The 19,995-nt window shown below is 34.7% G+C and overlaps 1 protein-coding gene and 1 long non-coding RNA gene across 8 annotated transcripts in view; both read right to left on the bottom strand.

Moving 5' to 3' along the window:
* LOC134542801 (islet cell autoantigen 1) overlaps positions 1–15,864 on the bottom strand; it is a 74,761-nt gene extending 58,897 nt beyond the window's left edge. For 2 of the 7 annotated variants that reach the window (XM_063387342.1, XM_063387392.1), the window contains exon 1: positions 15,503–15,837. In XM_063387342.1, the coding sequence (XP_063243412.1) occupies positions 15,503–15,513 (11 nt within the window). In that variant the 5' untranslated portion in view covers positions 15,514–15,837. Of the gene's footprint in view, positions 1–15,167; positions 15,479–15,502 lie in introns of those variants that run through there. The other 5 variants (XM_063387365.1, XM_063387357.1, XM_063387383.1 and 2 more) reach the window with 5 other exon arrangements.
* On the bottom strand, positions 9,010–15,158 carry LOC134542837 (uncharacterized). The gene is made up of 2 exons (XR_010076858.1): positions 12,652–15,158; positions 9,010–12,302 (listed from the first exon to the last, which is right to left on the bottom strand). It is a non-coding gene; the product is annotated as an uncharacterized LOC134542837 (long non-coding RNA).
* Positions 15,865–19,995: the final 4,131 nt, after the last annotated feature.

Here is a 19,995-nt window from a genome sequence, read left to right as displayed (position 1 = left end):
AGAATACGATTGTAAAAAGTGAAAAACTGTAGATTTTTATAATATTATTTAATGTGGAGGTTTAATTTTGGAAGTAACTTGGAACACTTAAACTAAACAAAAATTTATTTCCCCATAGAACTCAAGGAGACTGTATTGCGTTTTTATAATATTTTGTGTTTGTGAATACTCAAATTATATTTCATACAAACCATCACGAATATCTGCGTAAGTTTCATTCTGTCCTTTGTCTTGAGAATCCGTTTGCCCGTAAATTGTTCCCCCACCACTTGGCAACTTATCTCCCCTTCCCCAGTGACGCACGGGTTTCCTGCCACACCCCACCCCAGCACATTTCAGGTATTCTTCTCCAAGGACCCTACGACCTTGAGTCCGGGATCTCAGGAGCCCCGCTGAGGCATCACAATGACAAGCCATACAGTAAAACCTGCAAACATTTCCGTCGACAACAAGCAGTCGCTGTGCTCGTATACACAAGCATAAATATTCGTTCAACCTATTCATAAACAAAACTAAATTAACTTTTTTTATTTTAGTATCTGATTTCTGGAGGCACATATCTAATTTCATTGAAAGAAATGTCAATGACTTAAACAAATATAGGTAAACGACTATGAAAAATAAACACAGGCCTGTTCCGTTCAATTAGCACTTTTATTCATTCATCCTACTAATATTATAAATGCAAATTTGATTTTGATTGTTTGCTTGTTACGCTTTCACGCCTTAACTACTCAACCGATCATGATTAAATTTTGCATACACATTGTCAGGGGTACAGAAAAGGACATAGGATATATTTCATCAAAAAATAAATTATAGTTTAATAAACTTAAAGAAAATTTTTACAGCAAATCTAACTAATATATCGCTGGGTGTAGTTATTTTTCGTTGCTATGAGCAATCCGTTAGCACGGAGAAACGTTTCCATAACATAAATTGTATGTATATATTTTTACTGGTGAAAAATCTTATCAAATTTAAAAATCTAAACAAAAATTGGTGAAAGGGTCTACGGAATTCAAAAAATTAATAATAACCTAGAACCACCTACATGCGATCCCGCTTCGAATGGTGATGGTCCCATACCAGTACTTTTAGTCGTGTTTACGCGATTGCACCTCAAAGCAGAAGAAATTTCATCATTTATATATATACTAGCTGCGCAACCCGACTTCGCACGGCTATACTACAGGGAAAAGAAGACCAAATCTCCCATTTACAGTAATAATTAATGAAATACCATGGAAATTAATTTATTACAATGTTTTTTAATGTATCGGAGAGAAAACGAATAGCACCGATGGTTTCCCGACTCTCGAGCACGCAACGTCAACTGGTGTACCCGTACTTCGCTTCGGCAGTCTGCAGGCAGTACACTTTTACGCCGCTCATTTTACATGCCCCTCCTTGTGGGTACGCCACTGCAGCGCCTCGAATGGAAAAAGAAATCAAAGCGATGCCCGTTGCCATGGAGACGAAGTAACCACTGTTGCACGGACTTAACCACCCTTGAGAGCTGATTTTCGGAAAACGTCATCCTGCGTAACATAAGAAACATTACTGTCAAGTTTCAAGTCGGTAGGATATATATTTGGAAAAAAAAAGAGCAATTTTTATATATTTAAATTCCCCGCAAAATTTCAACGGTGATGGGGACTGCACTAACAATGAAATAGTCATTGCCATAGAAACGAATGAAGCATCAACAATGTTACAGCCGTTGCCATGGTGATTTTCTACCAATTCATCACAACATCACTAAACCTCTAAAATTATCAGTGTTTCTCTATTATATTATGCATGTTTTATAGATATAAACCTTCCTCTTGAATCAATCTATCTTTAAAAAAAAACGCATCAAAATCCGTTGCGTAGTTTTAAAGATCTAAGCACACATAATGACAGTTTGATAGCGGGAAGCGACTTTGGTTTATACTATGTAAGATATAGATTACAAGCGGAGTTAATAAGGGATGTTAATTAACTGTAGGTAAAATTTAATATGGAGTGGGATCTTAAATTCGCGACAAGGCAGAACCCATGACTCTACTAACACAAACTCCGCTATTTCTTTTCTTCTCCAACACTTAACCCTGATTTATATTGTGTAGTTTTTTTTCTTTTGTAAATATTTAACCTCTACCCGTATTGAACAACATGAATGAAATGAGTTAATTATATTATTAATTAATTTAATTTAATAGTTTTTCTTCCTGTGTCGACCGACAACCTGAACTGAATGACAAAATCTACTTAAACGAGAGCGAAGCCATGTGGGATAAAGCTAGGAAGTAATAAATGTGATGGATATTATTTTTATATTTTAAGAAATGAATGTATTATGTATCATTTATTCATTTCTTGTTCTACAAACTGCTGAAATTTTTTTATATATACACACATGTACATACAAGCACACACACATATTAGGTGTGTGTATATGTTTGTATATATATATTCTTTCCTTGCGCGCTTGAAGTTGTTAGGCTAATATTACACTATGCTTTTCTGACGCTGCGGCTAAAACTTACACTGAATATATATTACTTTTGACACGAGCAACTAAGAAATTTACTTTATCTTAAGTGAACTATAAACATACTGACTACTTGTAAAACATTTATTTTATAAAATTAGTTGTATAATTCTTTATTTTTTAATTTTAGACCAGATTTTTCTAATGAAAAAGGTGTGGGACTAAGTAAGTTGTATAGATGGTTCAGATTTAGCATGTTTTCTTTATAGAAGCAGTACAAATAACTAGAGACTGGAAAAATTCACAGATTGTTTCAGCGATAGGCTAAAATTAAAATAAATATACCTTTGAGATGATTTTGCTATTGGCTTATTGTTCATCTGGACAAATCTCAACCAATTATAAACCCTCAACCAAAGAAGGATCGAATCACAGACAAACCAGCTGAGACGACTTACAAGTCAGCAGCCAATGAACTTGCGTTATTTGCCCAAGCGTACAGGGGAATGTGCAGTCTATCCTAAAGGCAATTGAAACCGCGAATTTTTCCGGTCCCTACAAATAACTGATATCAAACTGAATGTAAAATTCGAACAATTTCTTATATTTAGTTTTTATTTAAATTTATTTAATTATAGCTGTAGAAATGTGGTAATAGTCAGAATTGATAAAACATGCATAGCAAAACATGGTTTAAAATATATGCATTGCTCTTAAAAGTAGAGAAACTTAAAAATATATTTATTGTAAAGATAGATGGTTTGATTAGTTAGCAAAACGTATTTAGGTACACACTGATGGCTAGCGTCTCCCTTCTGAGCTCCGTGTGCGTGGCTGATAGCAAATAAAGACGAGACTACAATCGCATTACTTAATAAGGTACATGTAAATGAAAGACTGTAACGCTATAGGCGTATAAGCTTGACAGGAGCAAGGCACTGAGACTAGGGATTGCAATACAGCTAAGAGTAATCCCGCAATCCCGCGGGATCCAGCATCATCTGAAGGCCTGGGGGATCCCTCACTGGCTTGTGGATCCATATCGTGAATTTGTTGACAAAACGCGCAAAATTCAGTCAAATTTGCCGCTCTTTGAATCGCCTAGCGCGACGTTGCCGCTCCGTCGCTCTGCATCTCGCATGCACTCGGACATAGCCGCGCCGCCGCGCCGCCGTCTCACTCGCCAGTTGGCATTTGATTCGCGCAAAAAACATGGGTGGTTTCACGAACAATCCGTCGTCGTGTTAGTAAAGTATATTTTTGTTTTCGCTCATTTAAATAATTTCTGCCTTTACCTTGATTCAAGATAATCCCATTGAATTGTGGTAACTTTTTAGAACTATTTTATTATCTATTCACGTAAGGTGTATTACATTAATTCATGTACAAAACCTAATCTATTATTTTTAATTGCGGGTACTAGTAAAGTATGGCTCTTTCAAAACCACATCAGAAGAATTTTGGTGACAGTAATGTTAAAGGTTAATGGCATTAATTAAATACATCTGAAGGCCTAATGTGTTCTCAATTTTTGAAAATCAGTCAACGTTATATCACTGGCTTAAGAACCCACTTAAAAACAAAGCGATGCTTAGAAATAGGTCAGTTACGTCCATTTATAAATACAGATATCAAAGCATCCTCGTTAAAAAATGAAGATATTGAAGAAGAAATACCCAAAAAGAAAAGTAAAACTATCAGACGGATATTTGATAAAAGAATATTCGATGTGGCTTCTTACTACAATATTAAAACATAAACACAATTTTTCATACAAATGTTTTCTGAACAAAACATTACCGCAAACCGTTATTTTCAAAGCCTTGTTTTCGCCAAACGAAAACTAAGCACAGTGTGTCTCACAACATTTAAAGTAATTTGCCCGCGAAGTAAATCAAATCGGAGGCTTCCAACGATAAAGTTAAAATCACGTCTAGCGAAAGAGGAATTAATTTCTTACATATGTAAGGTTTAATCTTTGAATATATATATTCAAAGGTTTAATTCAATACAATAAAAGAATAACTAAGCCTATTTGTATTTGTATTTGTAAACATTAAGTGGCGCTCACCCGTCATGACGAATAAAAGAAGTGTGAAATGGACGGCGTATGCATTTTACGCCTTTAAATCTAATAAAATGCACGCACTTTTGTATGTTGTAAGTGAATCCAATTATAAGTACAAATATGGCGTTTATAAATTATTGATTTGTATAAACAGAAAATTGTGTCTTCTTGGTTAGAACTTTTGCAATTTTTTTTAATGATGTTACATCACATAATACTTGTGTTGCCTTCTTTAAGCAACAACTAAATCTGATTTTTTTTTTGTTAAATGTATATTTCTGTATTCAATTAAATATAGGACAAGAAAACAATGACGTTAAAATTTTTTTGCTACCTTAAAATATTTAAAATTACTCTTTATGTATATACCATAAGTTGGCAAACATTTATAATAATAATTATTTGCATTAAATGTTATGAAATAATTTCATCATATGAGAATAATTGTCATTAATTGTTTTTAATTGTATGAAGATTTACATACCAGCATTCTGTATATTTTTATGACATGTGCAGTGAGATTGAAAAGTTAAATAATAGAAATAGTATTTGAACATAAAGACATTCTGCTTGTTGCGGAGGAGATCAGTCACCTAATAGGCTTGGAAGTGTAAAGACAGCTGTGGATTTTTTGTCTTCCCGAAGTTCAAATACCGTAATTAAATTAATTGACACTAATATTTTTTTTTCATGTGACTGTTTTCAAATACGTCTTAATATAAGTTATACTTATAAATAGTTGTCTGAAGAAAAGAGAATGAAAAAAGAATTCATAATTTTTGTAATTTATTTTAATTTTTTTATTTGAATCTTTTAGTTTCTAGGTAAAATTGGAATCTAGTATTCAAATTTCACTCTAAGCATCAAATTCTACCTGAGTTATGAAACAATATTAGATCTGTTATTTTTCTGTAAAAGTAATACGTCAAAGTCGGGTAGAACCCAACTTTAACAACAATAACAACTCTAAATTATTTTTTCGACTCGCCAGACCTTACTAGTTGCAAGAATTCAGAAATTTGTTAGTCCATGAAATTTTTATGTAATTTTGTTCTCTTTTAATGTTAAAATATTCAAGTTAACCAACATTAAAATATTTGTTAAAATGCTACTTTCCTTATTCATTTAATTTAATGGAATTTAGTAACTGGTAAAAATAACGACACAATGTTTGTGACTGCAGAAGTTACACTAATTATTTTGGCAACCAAATCCAAGTACACTTAAAAAATACAGCAGTATGAATCAGTCCACCAAGAAATATATTCAGGCAATAGTTTGTAGGGTTACGAAAAAAAAAAAAACTTAAATTTGTTTTCAGCCTAATTTTTTCATATAAAATTTAAAACAAAGTTTTTAATTTTTGATGAGTCTAGAGAAATCGTTTTAAAATAGAATTCTGAAGAAGGGGCCTATTAAGCGTTAACACAAATAAATTATGGATAGTAAAAGTAAGCTCAGGAACAGTATAATTAATTTACGGTTATAAAATTAGTTCTTAAAATAAAGACTCTCTTAAACAATGAACGTTATTGAGTTAAAATAAGATAGGATGGCTGGTCGCTACAGCAGTATCGAATATAATTTCGAAACACAACTCATAAACTTTGTACGTGTTTTTGGCATTGTTTTCTTGATAATCCAATACACGATCAAACTCTATTCGACAATCCGTTTGAAGGGTACAAAACTATGTCGCTGAGATTTTTTCTTTCTCATTTCCATTGGCCTACAACACAAACTCTAGATGATTTACTTACAAATAACAAATGGTTGAAGTAATATCTTGTAACGTGTAATGAAACCATTGAACTATCAAGTATATATTATAAATTTGCATGATTATAAAGCTCTGCAGTAAATAGTAAATTTACATATACAAAAAAAAAACATATGAAATATTTTGATTTCAAACTTTTGTCAAAAGATAGACCCGTAAGTCTGCTAAGTATGTATTTATTAGACCAATTTTTAAACTAAAATAATACTACTTAACTGTGAATCGCACATAACGAAAACTTAACAAAATGTTTCATTGTGAATCTATTGGCTAACTTTCTGTGTTGTATGGGATGATTATACATTTTCTATAAGACGTCGACTAGCCGTAGTCATTAATGCATTTTATTACACGTAATACTTCAGCGAACATACATTATTATTGAACATTGGACTGTGAATGAATTTTTCCGTTTCACAAATGACCAACAAAGCGGAGTTTTAACAATTAAATTAAATAACATATAAATTCAAAATACTTGTTTTAATTACGCAGTTTCAAAACACGAAGAGTTATTTGGTGTTCACTATTACAAAGAATAAACCAATCGTATAGTTCCCAGTTTTAAAACCATGCAATCAAAACTACCCATCAAGTTTTAGGCATTACTAGCTCATTTAAATGGCCGTTATTTCCATCATATTGGTAATTGGATGTTAACTTTATTTTTTAATTCAGTTGAAGTAATTTTTTGTTAGATTGCGCTTCAAATAATTTATGATATTTTTTTATATCATAGTTCAACTTTGTGTTTCAATTGGAGATAAGCTCATTTTTTGACTATTCTACAATTAATAATATATAATATTTATTTCTCACAAATGTTCTTTGTTTAATGTACGTACTGTGTGGAAATGCCATTGTTAATAAAAAAAAGTTTATAAAATGTAGTATTTAAAGTAACCAATAGAAAGCACTCGTGGTAAAGATGGTTAGGTATTCATCTCCATCTAGCGGGCAGAGTGAGAACTATGTAGGGACTGCATGAAAGACCGTATGAAAACCTTCGCCACAAACACACAACCGAATGTTAACAATTCAAGATCCACACAACTTAGAAACGTCATAACGTAGAAAGTCACAACTTAGAACTATCACAACTTAGAAACACACAACTTAGAACTGTCATAACTTAGAAACACGTAACTTAGAAACACGCAACGCAGAACCACACAACTTAGAAACTTCATAACGTAGAAAGTCACAACTTAGAACTATCACAAGTTAGAAACACACAACTTAGAACTGTCATAACTTAGAAACACGTAACTTAGAAACACGCAACGCAGAACCACACAACTTAGAAACTTCATAACGTAGAAAGTCACAACTTAGAACTATCACAAGTTAGAAACACACAACTTAGAACTGTCATAACTTAGAAACATGTAACTTAGAAACACGCAATGCAGAACCACACAACTTAGAAACTTCATAATGTAGAAAGTCACAACTTAGAACTATCACAAGTTAGAAACACACAACTTAGAAAGATCATAACTTAGAAACACGTAACGTAGAAACACGCAACGCAGAACCACACAACTTAGAAACGTCGTAACGTAGAAAGTCACAAATTAGAACTATCACAAGTTAGAAACACACAATTTAGAACTGTCATAACTTAGAAACACGTAACTTAGAAACACGCAACGCAGAACCACACAACTTAGAAACGTCGTAACGTAGAAAGTCACAACTTAGAACTATCACAAGTTAGAAACACACAACTTAGAACGATCATAACTTAGAAACACGTAACTTAGAAACACGCAACGCAGAACCACACAACTTAGAAACGTCATAACGTAGAGTCATAACTTAGAACGGTCATAACTTAGAAAATTCTAAGTTATGTGTTTCTAAGTTGCGTGTTTCTAAGTTGTGTGTTTCTAAGTTATGACAGCACCCCACATTTAATGCAGCTAATTTAAATGCAACACTTAGTCTTTATATATCCTGTTGAGATCTAAATTTGAATATGGTTCTGTGATTTGGAATAACATTAATAAATCATATAGTGACAAATTGGATAAAATACAATTCAAACTGATCAAAATTATAAACCTAAAAAGTAACATTAATCTAAAAGTAGATTTACACTCCCTTCTTGGTTCCTTATTATTAAGAAGAGAAATATTATATGCATTATTTGTACACAAATGTTACAAAAATACAATTAATTGTAACTATTTTCTTAACAATACTGGAATTAGAATACCTACTTTCAGTAGTCGTAATCAATCTTTAATTTGTACGTTAAGTAAAACAAATGATTTATTATTCAGAATCACTACTAAAAAATACAATAAATATGCAAGGTTATTTCCTGAATTAGATAGCAAAATAAAATTTTAAAAAATACAACTATTTCTAACTTAATTTTTCTTTTCTTGTGGTTAATAATCATATTGTTTCAAGTTATTTTTTTTATATTATTCTTATTTCCTACATTATAAAATTTGTAAAGAAATTATTTACTAATTGTTAAATGTTGCATGTTGTGTGTATCATTTTTGTTTTTTGTCTTGTATTTTCTATTGTTTTGTTCTGTCTACATGTATCTGTGTTGTTTGTATCGTGCCTACCACCTAAGGCCATAAGCTGTAGGTAGGCATGCAACAAATATTAAATAAATAAATAAATAAAATTATAATATGTGTCAGAAATTTAAACAATGCATTTTTATGTTTTATTTTTTTTTCCCTCTTCTGGTTAACTACTGGTGAGCCTTACAGATTCTACATCATAAAAAAAGTTGGTAGGTACTTAAATTGAAAGAGTCACTGTTTTTTTCCGGAAAAAGAAAACAGAACCACCAAAAACTGTGTTTTTGAACACTAAAGAAGTTTTTCTATTAACCATGAAAACAGTGTTTGAGAAACAGTTTCTGAGAAACTACTGTTTATAAATTCAATTAGATAGCCTGTGCAGTGAAGCAGCAGCAGCCATGTTGTGCTTTAATGGCGTAGCCGAGACTGTTTTCCATGTGAGATTGGGCTGATTTTTATCGTGTGGTTCACCAGAGATCCTTAAGAATACAGTGTAGCCAAGACTGTTTTCAAAATTACAGGGATTTTTAATGTCAGAATGTTACGGCCAGAGCCAAGAATATTTTATCCCAATTGGTTTACCATTTCTAGCGAATATAGAAGAATATTGAATAATATATCATATGTATGAAACAATATACATAACATATATAAATAATTCTGCCGAAAGATCCTGGCCAATCAAAAAATTGAATAAGGGTAATTCCATTGTTACGGGTGTGACTTGTACACACAAAAATTAAAATAACTTGTAAGTAATAAATAATCAGTTTTAAATGTTTAGTTAGCCAGAAAAGTTTTGTCCCAAAGAACTCATACCTCCATTCGAGTTAGAAAACATAAATGATAATCAAGCAACGTTGCCTTAAAAGATCCTGTTATGGGTGTGACTCATTTTGGACAAACACTTTAGCAAGCATGAAGATATACATAAAATTCTGCGAAAGTATTGTACATTCAGTTATCAATTCTCTTTTGCAATTGGCTAAATATTTTGGAATTAACTAAGCATTAGCTAGTTACAAAAAATATTTTTTATTTATTCATATTCACAACACTTTTGAATGTTACGGGTGAGACAGAGGTCTGTTATGGGTGTGACCACATGCAAACATGTCACTTAATAAATGTATACAACAGCAAAACAAATGTGTCTGGATATGCATTTATTCTCATCAACATTAAACTTACTAAAACATATCTATAATTGCACACAATTCCTAACCTTTGACACTAATGCATTTCATTTCTTAACTATTTGTGACATAATGTTCAACCCCTCTCGTAAACATCTACACAATCCGGAAATTCATAAACAACTCTTTCACCTCGAAACTGCAATTTTTGAGAGGGCAATATTTTCATAATCTGTTCAAAAGGTACATCAGCAATGTCATTTTTGTCTGTTTTGAACACTTTCCTATTGTTTCCGTACATTTTTAGAAACATTACTTTCACATCCCCATCAGTTTCACAAACTTCACTTTGACACACTGCTACATATTTGTAGACCAACTTTTTATTTGTCGAATGTAATTCAACAACGTAAATGTCAGGTCCAATGTTTACTGGCGTGAGCAGTCTATAATTTAAAACATCAGTCGATGGTCCAGGATTTTGGTTGCTATTAAAGTCGTCGCCGGAATCACTATAGACATCACTGTAGTGTATACATTTTGTGTGGACTTCTTTTGGGAAAACGGTTACCTTTTCCATTTCTGATACAGCTGTTCTCCCTGCAAGAATGTTATCATCATCGTATCCCATAAAGTAATGGCACATTTGGATTCCAGGTATTTTTTTGACACCATTCCACCTTTTACTCAACATAGCTTTGTTTTTTCCACATGGTCATGTGATACAAAGAGAATTTTTATACCTTTTAGTTTTCCTTGTGCAACAATGTAAAACTGCTCAGCTGTATTTACAATTGCCTCTCTTGCCCTCACTGTTTTCCAGACACACCGCTTCACTGACCCACCAATACCATCAACAGTACCCTTACCGTGGGAGGTAGCAAAAAAAATCCACACTCCTGTAACCCCAAAATCCTTTTCCATTTTGCACAAGTTTGACAATGTAAATTTATTTTTAAACTGTGCAGCACAATTATCTGAAAATATGTAGATGTAACTAATGTTAGGATTAGCAGCTTTTACTTCTGAAATTACTTCTTTGAGAAAGCACCACACATAATACTTGTCATGAGACAGGTCATCACTTACCACTGAGTATGATTGCACACAATTTTTTTGCCACACACAACACGTGAATAAGGTAACCTGGGAGTGGCTCCAGTGGGCACTTTGGATTTCATCCTGACAAATCAAAGCATAATTTTCCGCAAAATCAATCTGTACAACTGCTTCATTTTCACCCAGCTCTTTTTTTCCTTTCAAAAAAATCAGATTTGATTTTCCTAACATAACAGTGAAGTTGATGGAATCAGCATTTTCAGCTCTTTAAATGCATCTCGTAATGATGATATGTTTTCAATTATTTTTAGGTGACCATTGATGTCCTTCCATTGTTTCCATGAAACAGACAGGTTAACCGTTTGTGGTAACTGAAGATCTGGGCAACTACCACATACTCCTGTCATGCACTTTTCATTGTTTACATCACAACTTGCATTACTTAGGAGATCTTTTGAAGTTTTTGGAAAGTTGGGTATCAAATTTGCCAAAGGATCAGTCAAAAAATTGAAATTTGCAAGATTTACAAATGCAAACATTGTGGGGTATTTGAGATACAGGCAAAATGTACTGCGGCTGAAGAGAATGAAACTTAGATTTCTTTATTTTTATGTCAGGGTTATGTTTCTTGAATTCCTCATAAGCTTCTCCCACTGTCAAAACCATGTAACGTTTTTGAACCAGTTGTCTTGTACCAGTCATTTTATCTTTCACAGACTTGACATCTCTAATGCCAGGAGCCTGATGACTCGCATCATCCCGGCAATAGAAATTCTCAACTTCAGTTTTGTCGGCATGAGATATGTTCCTGGAACCTTTCTTCACTCTTTTATAAATATTTTTAGATGTTTGAGGGTCAAATGTTTCTAGTACAATTTTATTTAGAACAGCTTGCTTTTTGCTTGGGCTGTTAGGAAGTAATTTTTTTACTTTTGCCACAGCTTTCCCAAATGATTGAGGACATTTATATGAACCAATAGGGGATGTAATGTGTACCTTTGTTACAGTCATCAAGTCCTTCTTCCTTTGCCTGCATGATCTTTGACATTCTCTATCATTTCTTCTTTTTGCATTGAGCTTTTTATTGTTTGTTAGCAGCTCACGTTTTCTAGCTTCTCGCCTTTTCTTATCTCGTTCCCTTTCTTTCTTGAGATACTCTTTCCTTTTATTTGGGTCTGATTTTGTTATTTCCTAACACGATCCGTCACTGTGAGAGGCATTTCAGCATCTGGAACAAAATAAATGTGATGTACTAGTTCTTAAATTTGAAAGTTTAACCTAAATAAAATATTGTTATAGTCATCCTATAACCACAGCCTGTACGTTGAATTATCTTGTCACACCCGTAACATATCTACTGTCACACCCGTAAAACAGTTTTTTCCTAAATTAATTTAATTAACAGGCATTTTTATACATCTGGTCAATAAAGAGCACACATAACCTCACTTTGACAACATCTAACTATTTTGGTGTGATTATACTAATTACTACATAAACTTTTGTGAGATATCCGTTACGGGTGTGCCTAGAACATATTATCATCTTAAAATGTTTACCATATTAGTATTACTTACCTGTAAAATGTAATTTTGTGGAAGTACAGAAGGCAATGTCCACTCTTGCTATTGCAGCACAAACAAAACAAGATGGATGTCTCATGGTGTGTAAAGCAGGGTTGCTAACATACTCACAATATAACACTCTTTACAATCAACAATTAAGTACCACAAACTTTAAGAGATTGTAAAAATTATATATGAATGTATTTCAACAAATTTTGTGAAATATAATTTGTTTTTAAACTATTTATTGACAAACTGTTTTCATAATAATAATTTCACATTTTGGTTCTAAGGTTCATTTCAAATGGAATTGCCCATATCACAATATAATAAAAATAAGTCAGGTCGTGTGGAATTTTTTCTTTCATATCAACTAATGATTATAATGCATTGTTATATCACAATTTTTTGCTATGTCCAGGATCTTTCAATGAACTAAATTTAAACAGCAAGCATCATGTACTACAGGATTAAGGTATGTATAAACTTAGATATGTGATACGAAACTTGGGTCAAGTTCACTTTAAATCATACTTACTATTGGTTGGAAAGAAAGTACAGGGAAATGTATGATGTAAAGGATAACACACTTGGATGGAGGAACAAAGTAAAATAACACAATAAGAATTTAATAAGCAAAAATAAATTTATTGGATAGATCTATGTGTGGTAATGAGAGTAGTATTCACAAGAGAAGATCTAGGTAATGATTATTTATATTGAATTAATATAATGGTAGAGAAAGAATGTGAGGTTGTAATTGTAGTAATGACCAGGAATATGACAATTTGCAATATATAATGAATTAAATGGAGGAATAGCAAATTTTTTTGGGGTATATTTACACAATAAATATTGACAATAAACAATTATTGCTATAAAGCCAAGAAAGGTAAGTAGATTTTTACTAACATGTGATTTGTAGTAGTTATATATGAGAGCACGTAACCTGACATACTACCTACAAAAGGAATTATTATGTTTGATACACGAAATAACAATTCCTTTAATACGTCAGGTTACATGATATCACACATAACATGTCGAAGCTTCACGCCTCCATACTGCTAAAACAAATCCCTGTGAAAGGGTTTATGCTTCGGTTTCGATGCATAGCAGGGACTCAAGTAATTTTTTTTAAGTTATTATTTACATTAAATTGTATTACAACATTTAAATAAAAATATATATATAACCGGTCTTATGCATGGAAACTCACAATATCAGCAACACAATGAAAGCACAACATGGAGACGGTTGCTTCACTGCATAGACTATCTAATATGAACTACAAACAATAATTTCAGAGAAACCAGTAGGAATTAAGAAATGCCATTTACAGGGTAAAAAAAAAGGAATGTCTTTTGTGTTCGAAAAAAGTATTTTCAAAATTTCATTACTTCATTTATGAAAAAGCTGCAACGCGAAAAAATTACCAAAACCGCAAACAATTAAAATACACAAATGTGGTATCGCAAAATATATTAAGCGGGGTGGAACTACAATATACGGTAAATATGTAGTGTACGGATTACCGTCAAAAAAAATTATAAAAATCTGAAATAAATTTTATTATATGCTCTTTTACGTCCTCTTTTCATTACAGCCTGCGGAGATAAGAAATTCCAATTACTTTTGCAGATATCGCTGTTCTTATTTTGTAATACAAGACCTATGTAATCATTCAACCGCCGAAATTTTATATTTTGTTGTGTGTGCGTGAATGCTTAAATAACAGAAATCTTCCATTAGGTAAGGTTAGTTACATTATTAATAGTTCAAAATAAACGGAAATTAAAAATAATATCATTAATTTTACTTGTTGTATAGTTTTAAGTATTTATAATGTAACTGACCTGACCTAACAAAACGGGACAAAAGTAGATTAGGTCAGGTCAGCTACATTATAAATACTTTGAAACTGATCGGACATTAAAAATAATAAAATTAATTTTAATGGTTGTTTAGTTTTAAAGTATTTATAATGTAGCTGACCTAACCTAACAAACCGGAACAAAGGATTAACAGTAGTAATGAACGTAATTTTTTTTTACGCGCAACAATAAATGAATAAATCATCACCTATTGGTTCATTTGAATATTGGCCTATCACGAACTATCATGTGACAACATTATCCAATAAACAAAAAACAATGATGAATGCCGTGTGAATGTACAGGTATAGTGATTAAAATTTAAAAATTCGATATCTCCAAAAGTAATTGGAATTTCTTATCTCCACAAGTTGTAATGAAAAGAGGACGTTATTTCAGATTTTTAAAAAATTTTTGACGATAATCCGTACACTACATATTTACCCAGTATACAATATAACACTATAAATATTATATTAACAGTACTGTGTTACTTATACAGCTATAGTAAACTTTACGATACCAGAAACATTAATATCAATTTGAAAATGTAGAATTAATTTAAGTGGTATAACAAAATATACTAAACCGAGCAGTTTTACAGTATACAATATGAAACAATGGGATATATATCTACAATATTGTGTTATATACTTGAATAAGTAGGGCTGCAGTATAGAATACGATACCCAAAAGTTTGTTAACTAAAGAAACATATTTTGTGCAAAACAAGCATGCAAATGCTCCCAGCCCGAAACCCTCATACTCCCGCACTTGTACCGTAATGACGTCATTAATACCGTCATGGTATCGAGAGCTAAGCCTAATCGTGAAACTTTTATCCATAAGCTTTAATAAGTATAATATAGATTTACTACAACATAACACAACAGGATAACTTCTAATATGTTTTCAAGTATGGTGTTAATATTTTAAAGCACACCAAGAATTCTGGAAGCATATTTAACAGTGACAATTATTCAACTTACATATTATTCATTTTACTTTAAACTGGCATAAACGATGCAGAATATATTCCGTAAATCGCAAAAAAAAGCTACAAATAAAAATAAATATCATTAGCAAAACCAAAATTCAACAACACAATAACAAACACAGATTACACTCAACTATGATGGGAGCAATGTTAAAGAACACCGAAAATAACCAAAATTCGTTTCGTTGCATAGGGCAATGTTACTCTGTCAAATATTTTACTCAAATAAATTTGACAAAAAGTTAGAAGATAAATATTGCACGGAAAATGGCTTCCAGTTATCTCCATTAAATATATTTGGACAGGTAACCTTGACGCCAACCGTTAGTGCTCCTCTGTCAAGAAGAAAGTTATGACACATCGACACCCACCTCTTTAGCATGTGTGTACCACAAATGCGACAGGACTGTGAGTGAGTGCAGCGAAGGGAACGCCCTGAGGTTGATGGGACGATAGTTACCCGCGCGGCTATCGGAGAGAGATTATGTAATTGGTAATTGTTAGTTAGAGTAACTAAATATTTTGTCATTCCAGTTTAAAAAAAAATTATTCTTCACTATGCAACTATGCCGCAAAACTTAGCCCGAATTGTTTCCCTGCACAAGCACAGCATACTTCGCACGGGAAACATGGCCCTCGGAGGCCCTGGACTGCCGAGGTCGCAACAGTTGCTGCTCGCACAGCACAGCACAGGAGTCTGAGGCATCTACGTATCATGCCATCTGCAACATCTTGCCTTCACCAACTGCAACATCCATTTCGTAAGTTTTCTAAGCCTTTTGCATCGACCCCATGGCTGGCATAGCTTTCGGTGTGGTTTGAAGGAACACATTGCATAACTTAATTCTTTTGTTCAGAGTAATGCATTTCCGAATCTTGTGTTTCCTTCCTTGGTATTTAACAGGAAACATTCAAACACCTATCCTAAGGTAGTGACGCCGACCGCCAATGCTCCTCTATGTCGCATAGACCGCTATGCCTCCTCAACGTCTCGCAAAGGCGTGTGCACCGAACGCGCTCGTGCGCGCAGCAAAGTGTAGTTCGTGTGTCGAGGTGAACGCCAGGCAACGAGTGCTACGCCGGCGGAAGGATCCAGCCGGGTGTGGCATATTCCTCCGCCGCACTACAACAAATTAATTTATGTATATTTTTCCACAGGTTTTTATTAAACATTATTTTTCATCAATTAATATTTCAGTCCTTTCAAAATCATGTTTCACTGTGCGCTTTTTCCCGAACCTGGCCGGTTCAGTTTCCCGCGAAATTAACACGTTTCCGTGGGAGGGTTGGCGGGGGAGGGGGGTCGCGCGCAACGCGGAACCATCAACCTTTGCTTTCACCGACATGTAGTTTCAATAGTATAATATTTTCATAATCGTTTACGTTCAGTTCCGCGGCCGGCCTCAATCTACCATGAGGTATTTCACTTAATTAAATCAGTGCTCCAAGATGAGTGTTCTACATAATATGTGAGTACTGTGGGGAGTCTACGAGACTTTACGTTGGCGCTTCACGCCCCAACTTAGCTTACCGGCTACTTAGTTTTGGCCCGCACTGGACAGCCAGAAGGCGACACGTGCCACCGAAGGTAATAACGAATCAGTCCCTGGGACACATTTTTAGGCATCACGTAGAGTCGCCGGAGACACGGGCCTACGTGCCACTAGCCCAGTTTATTAAGTGTTATGTAGTAGTGAAATGTGTGCTCGTCAAAATGTAATCTGTCATGTTAGAGTTTAGGTATCATCGCTGCACGGTATCGTGCCACCAAATGTACTAATGAATCAGTCCCTGGGACACATCTAGGTATCATGTAGAGTCGCCGGAGACACGGGCCTACGTGCCACTAGCCCAGTTTATTAAGTGTTAGGTAATAGTGAAGTGTATTATTCGTCAAGATATCGTTCATCATATTAGAGTGTATTTTTGTAACCGCCGCATCACGAGTACAAGTCCGCCCCTCATGCGCATTAAAATCGTGAGCCGCCACTGAGGAAGTGAGCTGCGCATGTGAATAGTCGCGACGGGAAAACCGTTACGGCCAGAACGGGCAGCACCCTGTAAAGGGCTGTGCCGTAATAAATTCATCAACTATTCTCCAGAAACTTTGTGTTCTGATTCAGGCATCCCGAGTGGCCATAACAGCTCGGGGGGCCCTACTGCGTTAACCCCTACCTCTAGCCACAAGGCCGAACCCTCCCTGAGATCTCGAACCCAAGCAAAAATCACGTAAAAATCATAGGAGGTAGCAGGGACGGCGTCAGTAGGATGTATTATTTGTGAACATTCTAACATCGCCCGCACTGGGCCATCTACGAACCAAATGTGTCTAACTAAGTACATACTTTTCTACCTAATTTATTCCACTGTCGATCTGGATTTTTCTTAATTTGTCTGACTGTATTACACTGTTTTTTTTACCCATGACACAATATCTCTAACCTTTTTAATAATATCATTAACTTGAATATAAGTAACGCTTATTGCAGAATCAACCACCAAATTTATTGTGTGCGCAAAACATGGCAAATGTTTTGAATCACCAACTGTCTTTTACATTGCAGCAACCATATAAACGCCATTGTCAGTAACTGCGCAAGTGATTTTAGACAGTGGAATATCCCAATCTTGAAGAATATCAACAAAAACATTAGAAATATATTCTGCTGTGTGATTTGATTTGAGTTCCTTGGTTGCTATATTAATGCTGGTAATAGCTATCTTCTCTAGAAAATGTAGCTACTCTAAAACCCAAAAAAAAAAAAAAAACTTTCTCGTTCATAGTTTTGGTCCATATATCGAGAGTTATACATAATTCAGTTGAATTCGATATTCTCGAAGCAAATTCCATCTTCAAAATATCGTATTTGTCATAGAATAACTGTTTGAATTGTGTTGACAAAAGCACTTTGTAACAAGTTGCCAATTCCTTCATTAATTTCAAAAACCCTTCTCCTTCAACAACATTTAAGTGTCGCATATCTTTGCATATAAAATATAATATGCACTGATGCCGACCGCCAATGCTCCTCTATGTCGCATAGACAGCTATGCCTTATCAACGTATCACGAAGGCGTGTGCACCGAACGCGCTCGTGCGCACACCAGAGTGTAGAAAGTGCAACGGGGCGAACGCCAGGAAACAAGTGCTACATCGGAGGAAGGATCCGGCCGGGTGTGGCATATCCCTCCGCCGAATTACAATAAATGTAATGTTTGTAATTTTTTCCACAGGATATTATTAGACATTATTTTCATTATTTAATACTTTATTTTCTCCAGAATTATGTTTCACTGTGCGACTTGTCCCAAATCTGGCCGGTTCAGTTTCCCGAGAAAATCACACATTTCCGCGGGAGGGTTGGCGGGGGAGGGGGGTCGCGCGCGCAGAGAGCGGCAGTATCCTTCCGGAGCTCATAGAGGCCGGCAGCCTCCGCGCAACACGGGACCAGCAATTCTTTCTTTCACTGATATGTAGTTTCAATAGTTCTAATTTTTCGCAAACAATTTTCATTCAGTTCTGTGGTCGGCCACGACTTGCCAAGTGGTATTTAATTTAATTATTCTGTGCTCCAAGACGAGCGTTCGTCGTAATACATAAGTACTGTGTGTGAACTACGAGATGTTACTTCAGCACCTTACGCGATAATCTAGCCAACCGGCTAACTAGTATCACCCGCACGGGGCAGCCAGTAGGCAACACATACCTTTGAACTTACTAACGCGTCAGTTTCTGGGACAGGCCTAAGAGTCAGGTAGCGTCGCCGGAGTTACGGGCCTACGTGTTCTTAGCCCAGTGTACTACGTCAGTTGTAATTAAGCAGTGTAATTTTTAATCAGGATTGTAGTATGTCATGTTAGGGTTTGTTTTGTAATCACCGCATCGTGTCCAAGTGTATGACCTTACCGGGGAATAAAATCGTTAGCCACCACTGAGAGAGTGGTCGCGCGTGTGACAATTCAATTCGGGACAACCGTTACGTCCAGGACAGGCAGCACTATGTATAGAGCTGTGCCGTAATGAATTAATCAGACATCAGTTGGTCTTTTCTTGATATTTTCAGGCGTCCCGAGTGGCCTAAACAGCTCGGGGGGCCCTACTGTGTCGAACCACTACCTCTAGCCACAAGGCCGAACCTACCCTGAGATTTCGAACAATACTAAAACTACGTAAATTTTAATAGAGGTAGTGGGGTTCACGTCAGCACATATTTATATTGCTATATATTATCCCACCTTCTGTGGCCCCCGGGCCACATTTATGCGTATTTTTTTTTTGCTGTTATTGATTTTACGCTTTATTCCTACTTTAAAGAATTCTTTTAAATTTTGTAAAATCTTAGTTACTGTATTTTTGGTTGATTATTTGCCGTCGTCCGGGGTCTCGGGCTCGAGTCCCGGTGTGGCTCCTAGTGGGAAAAGGCGGTTCTTGCTACGTATTGTCCGGGTGGGCGCCAGACTAGCTCGGTTCTAGTCGTGAGTTTG

The sequence above is a fragment of the Bacillus rossius genome, chromosome 1 (assembly GCF_032445375.1).
Source record: "Bacillus rossius redtenbacheri isolate Brsri chromosome 1, Brsri_v3, whole genome shotgun sequence".
NCBI classification, from domain to species: domain Eukaryota; kingdom Metazoa; phylum Arthropoda; class Insecta; order Phasmatodea; family Bacillidae; genus Bacillus; species Bacillus rossius.
Note: the sequence above shows the minus strand (reverse complement) of the source record. Positions and strands in the feature narration are given on the sequence as shown.